The sequence below is a fragment of the Cupressus sempervirens genome, chromosome 10 (genome assembly GCF_028749045.1).
Source record: "Cupressus sempervirens isolate cs-2001-9-10 chromosome 10, ASM2874904v1, whole genome shotgun sequence".
NCBI classification, from domain to species: domain Eukaryota; kingdom Viridiplantae; phylum Streptophyta; class Pinopsida; order Cupressales; family Cupressaceae; genus Cupressus; species Cupressus sempervirens.
The window spans coordinates 461448331-461465467 of NC_143127.1; the positions used below are offsets into that span (position 1 = coordinate 461448331).

The following is a 17137-nucleotide window of genomic DNA, read 5'->3' on the forward strand; positions in this document are numbered from 1 at the left end:
GGAGTACCAGGTAGTTGAAATGCAATACCCATGGAAGTGGAACTAGTTTGGGCCCCTTGTGGGTTTGGCCCAGCCCTAATGTCACTCGCATGCTCACCCCTCTCAACGGTGTCATCATCATCCTCAGCCCCAACCTCAGGCTCAGGTTCATATTGTGATTCACTGCCACTATCTAAATGAAATTCCATCTCATCATCACTATGAGAATCAATGTGGGAGCTCATTTTGACACTGCATTCCACAAAATGGAAAAAAAAAATTAATAAACAAACTTTCAGCTTATGCCCTACTTTAAATTTTCTAAAATTTGAAGCTAAATAACAAGAATTTGCAAAACGAAACATCAAGAATCTTAATCTATTATTTATAAATGATTCAATGAATGAATGATAACTATAACAAAATGAAACAACACACATTTAGAACTAAAAACATCGAGCAATGATTTATAAACATGCATTTGAAAATCAGAAAAGCAAGTTAAAAAAACCTACCCTTTGCTTGAAAAACTCCTTCAACAAGATGCTAAACCCTCCTCTTCTTCTTGCTCCTAGGCTCTCCTTTTTCAGTTGCAAATACTTTCTTCACTCTTGCATAAACCCTTATCTTAGCTCTTCACTCTTCTTCTTGTTGTTGCAAACAATGAGAAATGCAAATGTGAATAAAAATGAAGAATAGAAGGCTTTTGAATAAAGGAGGAAGGAATGGGCCCCACATCGCATTATAAAAAAAATAGAACCAAAAAAATATTAAAATAATGCCTTGCTTTAAAATTTTTTTAATGTCCCCCATCTTGTTGCTGGGGGTCATCCTAACGTCCCCCTGCACTATAAAGGGACACGATTGCGTCCCCTCGCACTCTCAAGGGACGCAGAGATGTCTCGTCGTCTTCGGCAGAGGCGACGCTCTGAGTGGTGCTGCCTGAGATGCCAAGACAACTTCCCCTTGTCTCAGGTGTGTCCTTGTCTCAGGTGCGACCCAATTTTGGTGGGGGGATGCGTCCCTGTATTATACTGATATACATTTTCGAGCTCTAACATCTATGGAAACATTAGTCAGAAGACTTCCCAAACTAAACACAATCCATAATGGAACATGTAAGGGGTGTGCATTAGGGAAGAACACTAAAGGATCCTTCCAAAATAGTCTTAAGCAAAATAAAAAATGTATTGGAATTAGTCCACTCAGAGTTATGTGGACCTATGTCAACTCCATCAATGGGAGGGTCTCTATACTATGTAATTTATGTGGACGGCTTCTCCAGAAAGACCCGGATCTACTTCTTGAAATGCAAAAAGTCAGAAGAGATCCTTAAGAAATTCAAAGAATTCATGGCCCTAACAAAAAACTCATCTAGAAAGAAAGTTAAAACCCTAAAAATTGACAATGGGAAATAATTCATTTCCAAAATCTTTAGAGAATTTCGTATTAATGCCCGAATTAAGAGGGAGTTCACTGTACCCTATAATCCTCAACAAAATGGGGTAGTTGAGAGGAAAAACAGAGCCATTATGGAAGTTGCAAAGTCAATGATGTATGGCCAAAATCTTGATACTTTGTTTTGGGCAGAAGTGTCAAGAACAACTCACTACATGCAAAATAGATGTACTCACTCATATCTAGATAATAAAACACTAGAAGAGGCCTTTACTAGGATAACCTTTACTGGGAGAAAACCTGATATAAGCCATCTTAGGATATTTGGATGTCTTGTATACATACATGTACCCAAAGAGAGAAGGACAAAATTAGAACCTGTTGGGAGAAAAGGGATTTTTGGTAGGTTACAGTGAAACTTCTAAAGGCTAAACGATATACCTACCAGATCAAGGCTAGGTAGAACTAAGTAGAGATGTCACTTGCGAGGAAGACATTGCCTTCAAAAGGTCTAAAAGCTCAGAACAGTTAGAAATTCAGGACTCGCCTGAGAACGTGGAGGAAGAACCTAATTCAAAGAGTCAGAGGGAGCAACCAAAAGAAAGCCCAATTGAAAACCATACTAGTCTTGAGATTCAAAGGGAGCAAAATCCTAATGGTAACGAAAGGAAACAACCACTTTGGGCTAGAAAAGTTGTTGAGGAAGCAAAATTTTTTGTTGCACCTAAAGGCACTTTTAGAGAGACTAAGAGGCCTAATATACATAGTAACATCAGGACGCGTCCCCCCCCTTGGCCCCATGCACCGGGGATTTGGATGCATTGAGGACTTGGGGACTCCATTCCCCCATCCCCAATGGCTTCACTAGATTCCACCACCTTTGTTGAGGATGAGGGGACGTCTCGGTGTTAACTATTTACTGATTTGACTATTTATGTTCGATGTTCCAATTCAATGCAGTGTACAAGTATTTACGCTTTTACATCTTTATATCTTATACTACAATACATCTTTTCATAACTAGCATATGTAAGCACCATATGTATAGTATATGCAATCCCCCCGGTCCCCTGTTGTCGTCCCCCTACCGTCCCCAAATTAAGGCCCCTCTGCTCCCTCATCCCAAAAACTTGTCCCCTTTGTTCCCCCGTCCCCTAGGGCGATATAACTAGGCTAATATATTATCAAACTACGTGGCTCTAATGAATGAGATTTCAAATGCAGAACCTACTAGTGTAATTGAAGCTCGTAAACACCAACCATGGAAAGATGCCATGACATAAGAGTATCAATCCATTCTAAAAAATGATGTGCGGGGTATAGTATCCAAACCTAAAGGGAAATCTATTCTCCTCTAAATGGCTCTTCAAAATTAAACATGTTGTAGACGACAGTGTAGAGAAACATAAGGCATGTTTTGTTGCAAGAGATTTCTCACAGAAGAAGGGAATTGATTACGTGGAGACATTTGCACTAGTTTCTAGATATACGTCTGTTAGAGCAATTATAGCCATTGCTACAGGAAAGGGTTGGAAAGTACACTAGATGGATGTAAAGACAACATTCTTGAACGTGACTATAGAAGAGGAAGTCTATCTAGAACAACTAGACAGTTTTGTGATTCATGGTGCAACATCCCATGTATGCAAATTGAAGAAAGCCCTGTATGGACTTAAATAGGTTCCTAGAGCTTGGTACGAGATAATTGACAAATATCTTAGAGGACTAGGTTTCTCTAAGAATGAAGCTGATCTAAATCTCTACTTTAAAGTTATTAAAGGTGACATGTTAATATTAATTCGATATATGTTGATGATTTGCTGATTATAGGAGAAAATCACTTAATTGCTCAATGCAAAAAGGATTTGGCTTCACAATTTGATATGAAGGATTTGAGTCTACTACACTACTTTTTGGGATTGAAAGTTTGGCAGCAACATGATGGTATCCTTCTAAATCAAGGGAAATATATTATTGACATTCTAAAAAGGTTTGGAATGCTACACTGTAGGCCTATCTCCACACCCATGGAAACAAACTTACACAAGTTAAAAGAAACAGCAGTTGAATCCAGATTTGTAGATCTTACCCTCTAGAAACAAATCATCAAATCCCTAAAGTACTTGGTCAACACACAATCTGACATTTTCTATGCAATGAATGCCTCGAGTCAGTTTATGTGTGAACCACGTGAAATACACCTTGTTGCTGCTAAACACATTTTGAGGTACCCCCAGGGTACTATTGGATATGGACTCATATATAAGAATGTTGATCTAGACTTACATGGATACTTAGATTCAGATTGGGTTGGAAGTTTGACTAATTTGAAGAGCACGTTTGGATGTTGTTTTAGTTTGGGATTTGCTATGATCTCTTGGATAAGTAGGAAGCAATCTTTTATTGCACAAAGTTCTACTGAAGTCGAATACATCGCAGCCACAATGGGAGCTAGAGAAGCTATATGGCTTCGCAAATTGATTATGGGACTATTTGGAAAGTTCTTGAATCGTACTTACTATTTATTGTGACAATCAAAGTTGCATCAAACTCTTAGTTAATCCTATTTTCCATGATCGATCCAAGCATATAGAGATCCCTTATCACTATGTGAGGGATATGGTTCAAAGGAAAGCAATTCAGTTGGAATATATTTGTACAAATGATCAAACATCAGATATCTTTACCTAGCCTCTCTCCAAAGTTAAAGTGCAACACCTCAGAAAGAAACTTGGTATGGTTGAAATGTAATTCGTTGAGACTAAATCTCAAATTTTTTTCTTTTGTACTAATATATATTTTTAAAGATGTTTAATGTGTAAACTCTTTTGTCATATGTGTGACTCTATGACTTCATGGGCCTCACTTGTGTATATTACTGAAAGGTGACAATCTTTCTGATAATGTACACTTTTATTCAACATTGTAAGGTGACGACTTTACAATGTTATCATGTCGACTTGATAGTTAATATCTCTCAGACTAATTGATTGATATCATGCTAACTTGATATCTATTGCAGATCAATTTGGTCTTAATGAGATAATCGTGGTGGACATTATGTGACGTATTGTGTGGACATGCCATGATATGTTATGGTAGACATCATGTGATGTGGTGTCGGTGCACGTACCATTACTAGGATATACAAGTGTCATGCTGACTTGATATTCTGTATACTCCTTGATATCACGTGCTAGGTGATATCTAAAACTATTCATACCTTGTTGTCTTCGCTAGCTAAGAGGGAGTGTTAAAACTTAAAAGTGATAGCGTCGGTCTGCCTGGAAACCATGAGGAACTGATAATAATGTATGCATACATTTATACCAGTTCACTGATGAACTGTTATACATGTAGACATAACTATATTCACGGTCAAATTTGATAATCCCTCCATGAGTGATCTGACTGATCACTCCGTTAAATAGGTACGCTACAGTCGGTTATCTCTTGCACATTGAATCAGTATTTCTTATATTCATGATCGATCTGATTTTGTTAATTCAAACCAAACACTAATGAGACCTGTGTTATAGTTAACAACAGATTATAAACGTGACACTTGGGAACAAATCTGATTGAACCATCATGACTCATCATTGGAATAGACATGTCCGTTCGCCCTTAGTATTATATATATCCGATGGAGAATGCAAGAGATAGCACCATTGGAAACTACAAATCATTTTGTCTCTGCATTCGATATCAGTTAGAGGTCAAATATGATATTCAGAAATTCTTGATCAAGTTCGAATATTGTATATAATCATAGCATTGAGATCGCTGATCTATACCTGTCATAGAAGAAAGATATCAGAAGTCTGAAATTATTATAAAAGTCTGCTAATAAGTTTAGCGGAGCATTTTCACTCTGTAATGTTTGTGCTTTCATGATATGTATACCTAGATCATTTCTTTTATATTTTTCTTCAATGGATTTCTTTCTTGCTATTTGTGACTCTGCAGCCCAATGCATAGGCATTGGTCGCTTTGCCCACCTGACCAATCTCAAATAAAACACACTTTGGTAGTTTAGTAGTAGTCTTGTGTGTTCATGAGCTTGTATCGCAACCAGGGATTTATCTTTAGAGACCGATTAATGAATCTATTTCATGTGTGTTATTTCAATTTCTGCTGTCATATGAAATATATAGGGTTTATATGCAGCCAGTGATAGTCTTTGGGACCAAGACTTAAAGTTTGGTTTGGCTGTCTTTAATATATAATTGTTCATTTTATTTGGTTTCTATGCCTATTAAGGTATTACCCTAGGAACACCCTCCCGAGTCTTATATGAGCTTGAAGCATAGGAACTCTAATCCACTCTTGTAAAATTGGCCATTAACCATCCCAGTCTGTTGATGAGCTGATTTCACTTGTATAATGACAACCTCGGCCTTTTGAGTGAGATTTGGTTCAAAGAAGTGGAGAAATGGCATCCTTTCTGGGGTAAAAAATTTCTAACTTTATTGTGAGAACCATAGTAATTTGAGGTTTGCAGCTGTGCAATTTTTATAGGTAAATTTGACATCTTGTCAACTTATGCCGAACATAATGTTGCCTTTGTCGGGGAAGAATCAGCTGTTGATGGATCTTAGGCCAGTGGAAATATTTTAAACAGCTCAGCAACAGAAGTTTGTGAGACTGCATTTTATTTGGGTGAGAGTGTTGGATAGCCTGTCAACTGCGCCTAAGTGAATGGTGCCTAAAATATGAAAAGGGTTGCTTGGCTAAGAAGAATTTGAAGACTGTATACTAGTGGCAATGACCCAAAATCAAAATTTGTGTCTTTTATATCTGTTTACTTAAAAGTATTTTTTGCACTACTGTAAGATAGCGATTCTATTGTTAAGGAACATAGTATTGTTGCTGCTGCGCATGTGAACACAAATCAAATGACTACAATTAAGTATACAGTCTCTTGTTTTCTTCAATTCAAATCGTAGTTCCTTTCTTGGTAAAGAAACAAATTTATTTTTTCTTTGTAATCATAACTAGCCATGAGTAGTTGGAATGGATGCATTTACACCAAGGACACTATCAAATGTATACTAGGGACTGTGATAGGACACAATCTAGGAGAGCCATGAGGATAAACCACCCTATTGTTTATACAACCCCATACAAGAGACACCATATTGAAATATACATGCATCCATACCTGAAAACAAGTTAAGGATAAAGGAGCTCGAGAGGCAATGCGAAATAAGAGTCAAAGGTTTTGCTATAACAGAGGCACCCTACTATTACATTAAAACATGTTTCTTTATTCCCTTTTATCCCATTTGATAACATTTATATGCAGATTGACCTTTCTGGGGTCAATTATAAAAGACAAATGATGATATCTTCAATCTACAGATTGATGCCTAAGTTTGATAGATATTGTCAATGGGAGGGGGACACACATGTTGAGGTATTTTCAGAATTTATGGGAAATTATCAAATTGAAAATGAACACATGAGGACGAGATCCTTTGTTAGTTCATTAGATGGAGATGCTAACAATTGGTACCAGATTTTTCCTGAGCATTATTTGCCTATGTGGATTTGGCTTGTGATTGCTTTAGTTGAGGAATATGCTTTGCATTTGGACCTTGCTGCTTTTATTGAGGAATTAAAGAATTTCAAATGATAAGAGGGAGAGTCCAATATGGAGTTAATATGCTTTGCATTTGGACCTTGCTGCTTTTATTGAGGAATTAAAGAATATCAAATAATAAGAGGGAGAGTCCAATGTGGAGTTAAGCCACTGGTTTGTTGTTGCTCTTTCCAAGAACCCATATCATTGCAGAATTACTTGTCCATATCGACATATTTCTTGGAGCCTATGATGTTTCTTTATGTTCCGGATCAGTGCCGGAGGAATTTCATTTGGTTGACATGTAACAGCCATACACGTGCTGAGAAGCAATATGATTGGAAAATCATTGTCCTCAAGTGCAGAGGTTGCTGACGGTGAACTTACTATTGATGAAAATAATGGTATAGAGATGGCATCGAGTAGAAACACAATGTCAAGTGATGTTTGTGTTTGCAGGCAATTAGAGGAATGTGTTGGTGCACGATGTGACAGCAACTTTGTTCCACCAGGTCACTGGTGCGTTGGGGTGTGTTTTGGGACAGGGATTTTTGAGGCATATTTGGGGACGACAGAGGATGATAAAGGGCACGGCGACTAAGTCACAAGATTCACCGAATTTCATCCATGAACTTCAAATTTCAGCGAATTTTTACCCTTTCCGAACTTCAGCCGAATTTTATGATATTCAATATAATATTGTTATTTATAATAAGATTATTTAATTTTAAAATAATATAAAATTATTTAGTTTAATTATTTAACACTGTTAAACTATTTTGACAATTTTGTGGATATATCACTTATATTTAAAAATAGATAAATATATATAAGTTCAATTTAATGTCGATTTTGTTGCCGAATTTTTACCCTTACTGAATTTCATCCGAATTTTATGATTGACGAACTTGAATTCGAATTCGAACCTTCGTGACTTAGCATGGCGATATAAAAATTTATATATATTATAGAATCATTCATCATATCCCTTAAAACACAACAATCCTCGTGTCATAAAAAACATTGGATGCATTTAGACAACAACAAATTATTCAAAGCATATATTGTTTATAGTATCAAACCTAAGGAAATGTTCCTGGACAGTCTCCGTCTTGGAAACGTACTGTGTGGGGACACAGACAGAAATATTGAAGACACATCCCTGTGTATCATATGACATTACAAAGGACGGATTTAGTGTGTGGATTAACATTTAGTTGGACTAATCACCTTGTTTGTGATTGCAATGAAAAAATCAATGATGACATCCAGTTTGATGATGAGCATTGTGACTCCGCAGTTTCTTTTAGCAGTGTGGACAGTGGAAAAGATGTGTATGCCAGAGATTCATTAGATGCGTTGTTTCAGGTGGTTCATTATGCAGATCATACACATTTTGGTGATACAGATGGTGAAGAAGAGGCTTACCTTCTTTTTATCCCTTTTCCTGTTTTTGAAGTTGCTACTAATTGTTGCCATGAGGATAGCGTAGACATAGTTGTACTTGAAAATGAAAATACAGAGATAAGTGCTTGTACAGTTGATCATATTGGTTTTGAAAATTCACATTTGAAGAACGGGATGTGGGTGATCATGTGGATACATAAGAGAAACTCTTTCTTTGGTGTGCAACATGTGGTCATCCTCATGCATAGTGTTCTTCAGAAGGGTTAGATGAATGTCTTGCAGTGTTGAGTGTGGAAGAAGAGGTGTGCCACATGTCTGATTTTTGCAGGACATGTAACACATCAGACATACTAGGAAAATATTGAAACAGAGAGAATTTCAAGAGTGGAACTCTTTGTATGAAGTGTGTCGTGATCCAACTGTTGTTGAAGGTTCTGTCAACATGAGTGGTTTCTGGATATGTTGTTCAACTGCTATCACCAAGGTGAGTGAAATTGTGTACGAGGCTTTCTTTTGTCATGAAGATGTAGCTTCTTGTTCTATGGATGGTAGTGTGCTTGAGCGCTTGACTTGAGCCCAGCATGTTGTGCAATGGTGTTGAGCAGCAGCATATTTTCCAGGATGATGGTCAACTCGCTGCTCAAGTTTCCTCAGTGCCTAAGCTTCAAAATTTCTAGTTTGAGCTGTTAGAAGATGAGTTTCCTTTCGCAGGTCAACATAATGAGGTGTCTTATTTATCTTTGACTTGTGAATTAGAGGTGTTTTCTTTCTCTTCCCCATTTACCTGTAGAGGTGGTTGCTAACCTTCCATAGTCTGTTGATGTGTTGATTTCATTTATATCACGTCAACCTTGGCCTTTTGAGTAAGATTTAGTTATAGGAAGTGGAAGAGTGTTTTTGAGACCTAACAGTTTCTACATTTTTTTCTCTTTGCCAATAAGGTGGTATGCACCTCAATGCTCATACCGAGGACATGTGAAACTAGAAGGTGCATTATTGAGCGTCACCATTTCACATCAATATGTTGATTTGACCAAGTTGAAAGGAAGACCATTGACATACATGCAATGTGCAAGTTTTCCCTTGTGATGTTGCTTGTTTCATTTTGAAATGCCTTAACCAACAGGCTTCTTTTTTGAGAATGAGGAGAGGGATGGCTATCTCCATAAACGGATGTTGGCATGCCATTACTGAATTAATAGGTGTCTTCAATGATGTTTTCCCTTGTAAAGGATGAGATTTTCATTTTAATATTGCTCGTCACTTGTTGCATCAGCTTCTTGTTCTTCAATGAATTCCGGAATTTTTTCTTTTGGCAGCCTTTTCTTAATTTGTCCTCCTTATATTCAAATTCGATGCCCACTTAATAACTATAAAAGTGACTCTACATGAGCTCTCAAATTGGACTTGACACATTGCTATTCTGAGTGCAAGTTGCATATCCTGGAAGGTGTTTGAGCATCATAATATTCCTTGTAGAGGAGATGCTTGATCAGTATTAAATTGTTTTTGTCTGAATACCTGTTAAAATATAAACTAGTGGCCATTTCAAATAGATTACAATTTCCTGTATAATAACTTGTAAATTAGTAATTTACATCTTTATGTCTTATATTGTTGGATTTTTGGACTTTATAGTTTATTGGCTTTTCATTTTAATTGGTTATTAGTTTGGAATGTTGGGGGTGGAAGGTAAGATGTTATAAGCTGTGATGAAGTGTAAAATGTAGTCATGGGGAGATGACAAAGTGACAATTGAGGTAAGGACAAGTGTGTTTATGATTGGATTAGTTGTGTGTCATGGAGGGGAATGATGTTTGGGTTTGATGGAATTTTTTAGTCGGTTAAGGTGGATTGGATTCTAAGGTGAGTGGGGTTACACTGTGTTTTGTTATAATGTTGCCAGTCATGTTCCTATTAGAAGTAATAGGGTTAGATGATGTTGAACTAGATAAAATGGCAAACATTTCTTATTGTGGGGAATAACTATTAGAGGATGAGTGATTTGTTTGTTGCAAATGGTTGTTTAATGGGTTTTAGACTGTGGATGTAACTAGGTTTGTGTGTGGGGAAGTTGCCAAGCTTGGGTTGGTTGATTTTATAGGCAACTATGATTCTGTGTGGGAGCATACCGTGCCATGGGTTTTTGAAAGTCAAAGGTTACAATTTCCTTCAGAAAAAGGTACTTAGTTTGGATTGGTCAAAGTTAGGGGAGAGTGTTGTACCCTCTTGTATAATTTGTGTTTCTAGGAAGCATGTTTATCTAAGCTTGCATAGTGAGTTAGATAGGTTGAATGTCATGCTTCATATACTCAACAAATATAGGTGACTAATTGGGTTGATCTACCATGTCTTCTTTATCAACTCTAAGGTGGACTATTGACCTATTCCCTTTTTTGACTTGTTGAAGTGGAGCTGAGCTATTTTGTTCCATGTTCTTTGCTTGTGACCTGTTAATAGGTGGCATGAACCTATTTTTTTGATATTTAGGTCTTTTTTTTTCCTTATGTTTTCCTTATTTGTTTTTGTTGGTCTATTACTTAGACTTACAGTTTGACGGGGGTTTGGGGGCAGTACTCATCATGAGGATTTGGGGGCAGCACACATTGAAAGGGTTTGGGGGCAGTGCCCTTAGTGAGGTTGAGGAGTGGAACCCTTGCTACCAAAGCCTAAATTAAGACCTTCAAAACCATTCAGACTACCATAGCACGTGCTATTTTTATAAATTTTGTAAAATTAAATGGACATGTCATAAACCAAACTGACATTGAAAGGTTGTTCTTTTTTTTTGAAGGCAACTAAAATGTTAGCCATCTCTGGGGCAGTTGGGGATATTTGGGCAGCCTATGGCTGTTTTAGGGATGGCTAGCTGCCCCCAAACATACACAGACATCCACTAAAAGAAGTTTTCATTTCAGGATTTCTTGATTTCTTGCAAAATAGAGGATGAAGTAGATGTTCCCAACATGTTCCCAAAATGCCCCCCATGGGGAACATGATCATATTTGGTAAGCGATGTCCCCAGGGAGCATACTAAATTAGTGAATATTTCTTTTCCTGATCTATCTCAATTGGTCATTGCTAAGAGCATTTGAGCTATATAAGGATTTACGTGATGCTTCTTGGTCACTACAACATTTCACATAATAGCAGATGGGCAGCTTACCAGGTGAATGACAAGTAACTTGGTTGATTTTTAGGTGGGTATATAAAAATATCTATACAGCCAGTCACTTGAGTTTCTGGTTTTAACTTTTTCCTAAATATATGTTGGAACTTAATATTAGGATGAAGCCATATCTGCAACTATGGATTTTGCTTTCAATTGATTATCTCCCATTTCCTTAGGGTAGCAGTGTTTGTTTTGAATCTGACACTATTTCCTGTGTACATTTGCTTTGATTTGTCTTCAACATGCCATTAAGTTCTAGAACAGTTGCTTGTGGTAAACATGGTTTGTATATGTACTTGCAATTAAATAAACTCCACTTCTTGCTTTTTAGATGACTTTCTGGGTTAGTATGTGTTTATATTTATGTGAATGATTAAATATGGCATTTGATGATATGTTGCCAATGCTGTTTGATTTAAAAATGCTCATCTTTAAATATGGCATTCGAAGTTCGAGTTCAAAGAACCGGTTTGTTGGTACGGTAAAATTTTGGAAAGGGCTTTGGGTTCGTTTGTTCAAAAACATGTAAAAATTATAAAAAAAATATATGCACATATTTATGAAGCCTAGAAGCAAGAGTTAAAATTAGAATGTCACTTAGTATCATAAAATCTTATGATTTAAATGACAAAAACATCTTGAATCGTGGTCATACCATCATATACTTCCAAGTTCAAATCAAAGATTCAAAACATTAAAATTAAATCATAACAGCAAGTTCAAGTGTCATTGTTAGACTTAGTTCAAGTATCATTGTTTGAAGTTCAACTAATGGATTAAAAATTTATTTACCAAGACAAAATAACCTACTTGCACACCACAAATGAGAATTAGAAGCCAACATAAGCCTTTCATTTCCACCTTTTAGGGTTAAGGATGTCAAAACTTTATAAAATTTGCAAAAAAATGTCACTTAAAAGATGTCTGCGGGTCCTAGTTAGTCAAATTTTTGGTTTGACATGTTTGGGCATGGTTAACCGGGGCTTGATCTGACAGCCAGCAAGTTCGAACTGGGTCCTTGATTTTCAAACCCTGCACGGACCAGCAGGTGAACTGGACCAGGACCAGTTTGTACCCAGGCATGGTCCGGAGGGGCTAGGGGCTTACCACGGTAACTAAGCTGAAGATTGATATTGAATGAAATAAGTCATTTTCTGACTTTTATTAATTGACATTTATAACTCGCCACATAGCCTGTGCCCTAAATTGATCTTTGTTACTTGGCTACATTTCAATGTTCTTTGCATTCCATTTAATATAATATTATTTTACTTGATTCCATTCAAAGTTCATTTATATGAAACATGTGCTTGTGTCCTAACATTCTGAAACTTCTTAAACATAAACTTAATTCTCTTGTCTTGATTGGACAATTGCGTGTTGGATCAAATTGTATGATAGCAGAGCTAGGCTATGGTTTTCATTTATTTTTCATTTGTTTGTCTATTAGCCATTCTTGTTAGGATATCAAATGTTCTTTATTTTCCAATTTTACAGCTTCTTAGTAGCATACAAACCATACTAGCTTGTTTATAACCCATCGCAATTTTTATTTTTGTGATTTTGACCCTATGAATAGCTGTAATATATCTCAGATGCATCTCTTTCTTCTTGATCCATGAGACATTTTTTGGATCACGTTTAATATTTGGAAACTCACAATATGCTTTTTTTCCCCCTGATTTGACAGCGGTTACTTCGTGCAGCTGGTTTGTTTGCTGGCTCTATCTTCTTGATGCGAAATTTTGGTGATTTAATGGCAATTTAAAAAATGATGAGAATGCTGGTCGTTGTTGGACCAATTAAGTGTGAGCCACCAGCCTTTGCGTATTTCAATTATGCATATATGATCATTTATTCATTTACCTACACATTGAGCTTAATGAGAAAATGAATTTTTAATTTTTACGGAGTCTTTAGATTTTCCCTTGAATGTCAGTGGTCATTCTGGAATATCATACAAACTAAAAATTAAGTGCCCAATCTTAACTACATTTGTTCGTGTGGATATGAACTGAAAACATTTAGGAGGCACTTAGGAGTATATGCTTATCTTCGAAGGGTATAAACTAAAGACGCTGCTCATTGAATATATATGATGTGTTGAAATGTTACTATATAGCGATTGATAATAAATGGTCTGAATGTGATGCTATTATATTGAATGGGCATCCTATTGGTATTATCTTAATTTTATTGACTTCCTTTCTAAGGAAAATCTTGAGGGATGCAAAATTTAAAAAGGGATGGCAAGAAATTTTGTTACAACTAGAAAGCTGCCTTGGTAGTTTAAAAAAGTCTAATGTGCGTGATACAGAATTAGTGGATCTGATGAATTTGATGAAGAATTTAACTGATACAGAATTAGTTGATCTGATGAATTTGATGAAGAATTTAACTAATTCTAATTAAGTGTTATACAGACATGATTGGACTTGTAATTTCAGTGTATCTTAAAATTTGATTATATGCTATAAAAAATTGTACTTGGACATATTTGTATAAATTACCAGATCAAGTGATCAAATTAAAGAAATATGGTTGTGGTATCAAATCACTGAGCAAGAAATTGAGAAACAAATGCTCAAATGAACTCCAAGGAACTAGCACCAAAAGTGAACCAACAACAAGTGTATTAATTCATGAACAGAATCTAAAAACAAATTCTATTATCCCTTGTTGCTATTCTCAATTTATAGACAATTTTAACCGTCAGTTGGCATTAAAAAAAATAAATTCTATTATCCCTTGTTGCTATTCTCAATTTATAGTCAATTGTAACTCAGTTGGCATTAAAAGTGATGTTGACATTGGCTCATGGAATTTTTGACTCCCGGATCAAGTGATCAAATTACCAGATCCCAAGTGATGAAATTTATAAACAATTTCACGAGACATTACCAGACCAAGTGATCAAATTAAAGAAATATAGTCGTAGTATCAAATCACTGAGCAAGAAATTGAGAAGCAAATGCTCAAACGAACTCCGAGGAACTAGCACCAAAAGTGAACCAACAACAAGTGTATAAATTCATAAACAGAGAATTTAAAAACAAATTCTATCTTCGCTTCAGTCTATTATCCATTTTTTTGGTTTTTTTATTTCAACCAATTGAAAGGTGAATGTTTGTTACAAAAACATGCCAATCTTTTTACTATTTTGTTGTTAATTTTCACTTCCAAGTTTGTCACTCTTAAATCCTTTTTTTCCAAATTTTTGAGTTAATTACTAGCTTACTATTTTCAATGTGCAAACAATTGAGTATGATTATCAAATTCTTGTGATAAACATAATGATCAACTTTGCTCTAATCAAAGCATATTTCTAGGGTATGATGTATTGATTTTTTAATTATTATAAATTATATAGAAGTCGTTTCGATTTACAAACTAGATTTTCTGTCTTAATTTTGGTTTTTTTGATAGTGTTGCATCTATATTTTTCCTCTATATGCTCATGCAAAAAGCCATTTTAACATCCATGATTTTACGTCAAGATTAAATGCGATGGCAATAAACAACATAAATTTTTATTGGATTTTAATTTAGAAAACGTTTTATTGAAACTTAATGACATCATTCATGCCTTGTATTTCTTCAAACTATTGATGACTTAAAACTTCTTTTTTGGACCCATTTGTATGTTAATAAATTTCCCCCATTTAAAACAGATAAACTAGATTTTGAGCCTTACATTTGTACATGGTTAATACTTCATTCTTAGCAGCCTTCTCCGAAGACATTTTTTTAGAAGATAAAACTTTCTTCATAGATCTTGCCTCTAATTTAGAGTAAAAATACAACAAAAATCTTGTAGATCTTAAATGAGAATGTCTTTTAGACTTCAATTCTTCTTCTTCTTCGAAAACTTGCATTCTTCTCATTGTTATTCATATCCACCATAATCTTATTCTAGTTTGTGATTTTATTCATTATATATCTACATTTTTTGTGCTTAGTTTTCAAAATTTTACCATGTCTACTATCTATAATTAAGGCCAAATTTCCTCCTTCCTAATATGTATTTTATGTTGTCAAGGATCCAATATATTACCTTTATCTTTATTTTGTGTTTTCTTCTTGCCCCTTCTCTTTTAATCCACCACTTGGAATTATCTTCTCTTGATTCCTTGACTTAGGAAAATTCTTGTTATTTTGAAGTTTTTGTGAAGATAATTTCTATTGGTTGTCATAATTTTCCATGAAGCAATAAAATAAAATAAAATGGCCCTTTCCAAAGAATTACATTACCCTTTCCTTGACTACTTTATTTGGTAGATTCTTAGATGATTCATGATTTTCACATCTTTCCACAATAAATATGGAATTTGTTTTTTAGATGTATTTATAAAACAAAATGTGAAAGGATATAAAATGGTAGCACATAACTTTCATATTTAATTCAATTTAGTCTTTATGTTAAGAAGGTTTTCTAGTTCATTGATCTTTCTCTTCCACAAGAAATCTTCAAATTCTACAATTGGAAATATTTACATTGTGTAAGAAATTCATTTCTAATCTTTCAAATGAATTTATCTTAAAACTTAGTGGCTTAAGTGTTTCCACATGTCAATTGTAATGTCTTCATGCTCAACATTTGTGGCCAAGTTTTACTTGACTTGATACATAGATATGGTCCTTCCAATAGTTTGATAGTGTGGGCTGATTCCAAACTTGCTTCTTCCATTTAAATTTTCTAATATTAATTATAATGCTAGTAAATAACTAAACACAAACACATAGGATCTAGACAAATGATATATATCAACAAATCAAGAATGTAAATTTTGTATGGTTACCAAATTAATTTTCCAACCTTGTAGTTACATTTGGGCTATACAAATTTAATATTTAAGATGCCTTGTCTATTTATTCTAGTAATTTAGGCAATACTCAATCATCTTCTCCTTTTCAAGCTCTTTTGTATGGGTTGATGTATATAGTCCAAGACTTTGAAATTGCTTATACAGTTATTTAATCAACTATGCAATCATGTAGAGGCCATGGGTGCTATACAAACTATTAAAATAATAAGCCAGCTAGAAAGCAAAAAGGTGTGAATAGAGGGGGACCCTAACAATATCATCAAATATTTAAAGGGGAATGCAAATCTTCTTGGACAATAAATCACATCATAAAGGAAGCAAATAATATTCTTCAAAATGTGGATTAAGTTTATACTGCACCTATCGTGAAACTAATAAGGTGGTCGATGGACTTACCAATATAGGGGTTGAAATTAATTAAAAAACTATATGAGAAAGGGAGATAAAGTCAAATGATGAAATCAAATCTCTCCTTATATTCAACCAACATAATGGCAAAGTTGGAAACATGCCTATTAATAATGGATATGTCACTTAGGCTTTTAGAGTTCAACACTATTGACGCAAATCATCCAATAAGACAAAGAGCTTTAATTATTAATGATGCCTCACACATTTTGTGGGTTATTTGCAAGGTTTTGTGTGTTGTGAGTTTGTAAATGGGAACTTCACAGAATTTGCATTTGCTATGAGAAAATGGAAGGAGGTTTCAACATAAAAAGAACCTACGACATGCCAACACTAGAAAATCAATCGAAGGTTTGACAGAGA

The 17137-nt window shown here is 35.1% G+C and overlaps 1 protein-coding gene across 1 annotated transcript in view; it reads left to right on the forward strand.

Annotated features, from left to right (window-relative positions):
* TOM5 (mitochondrial import receptor subunit TOM5-like protein) overlaps positions 1–13725 on the forward strand; it is a 53287-nt gene extending 39562 nt beyond the window's left edge. Inside the window, exon 2 of the mRNA XM_089806402.1 lies at positions 13231–13725. Coding sequence (XP_089662528.1) covers positions 13231–13308 — 78 coding nt within the window. The 3' untranslated portion in view covers positions 13309–13725. The remainder of the gene's footprint in view (positions 1–13230) is intronic.
* Positions 13726–17137: the final 3412 nt, after the last annotated feature.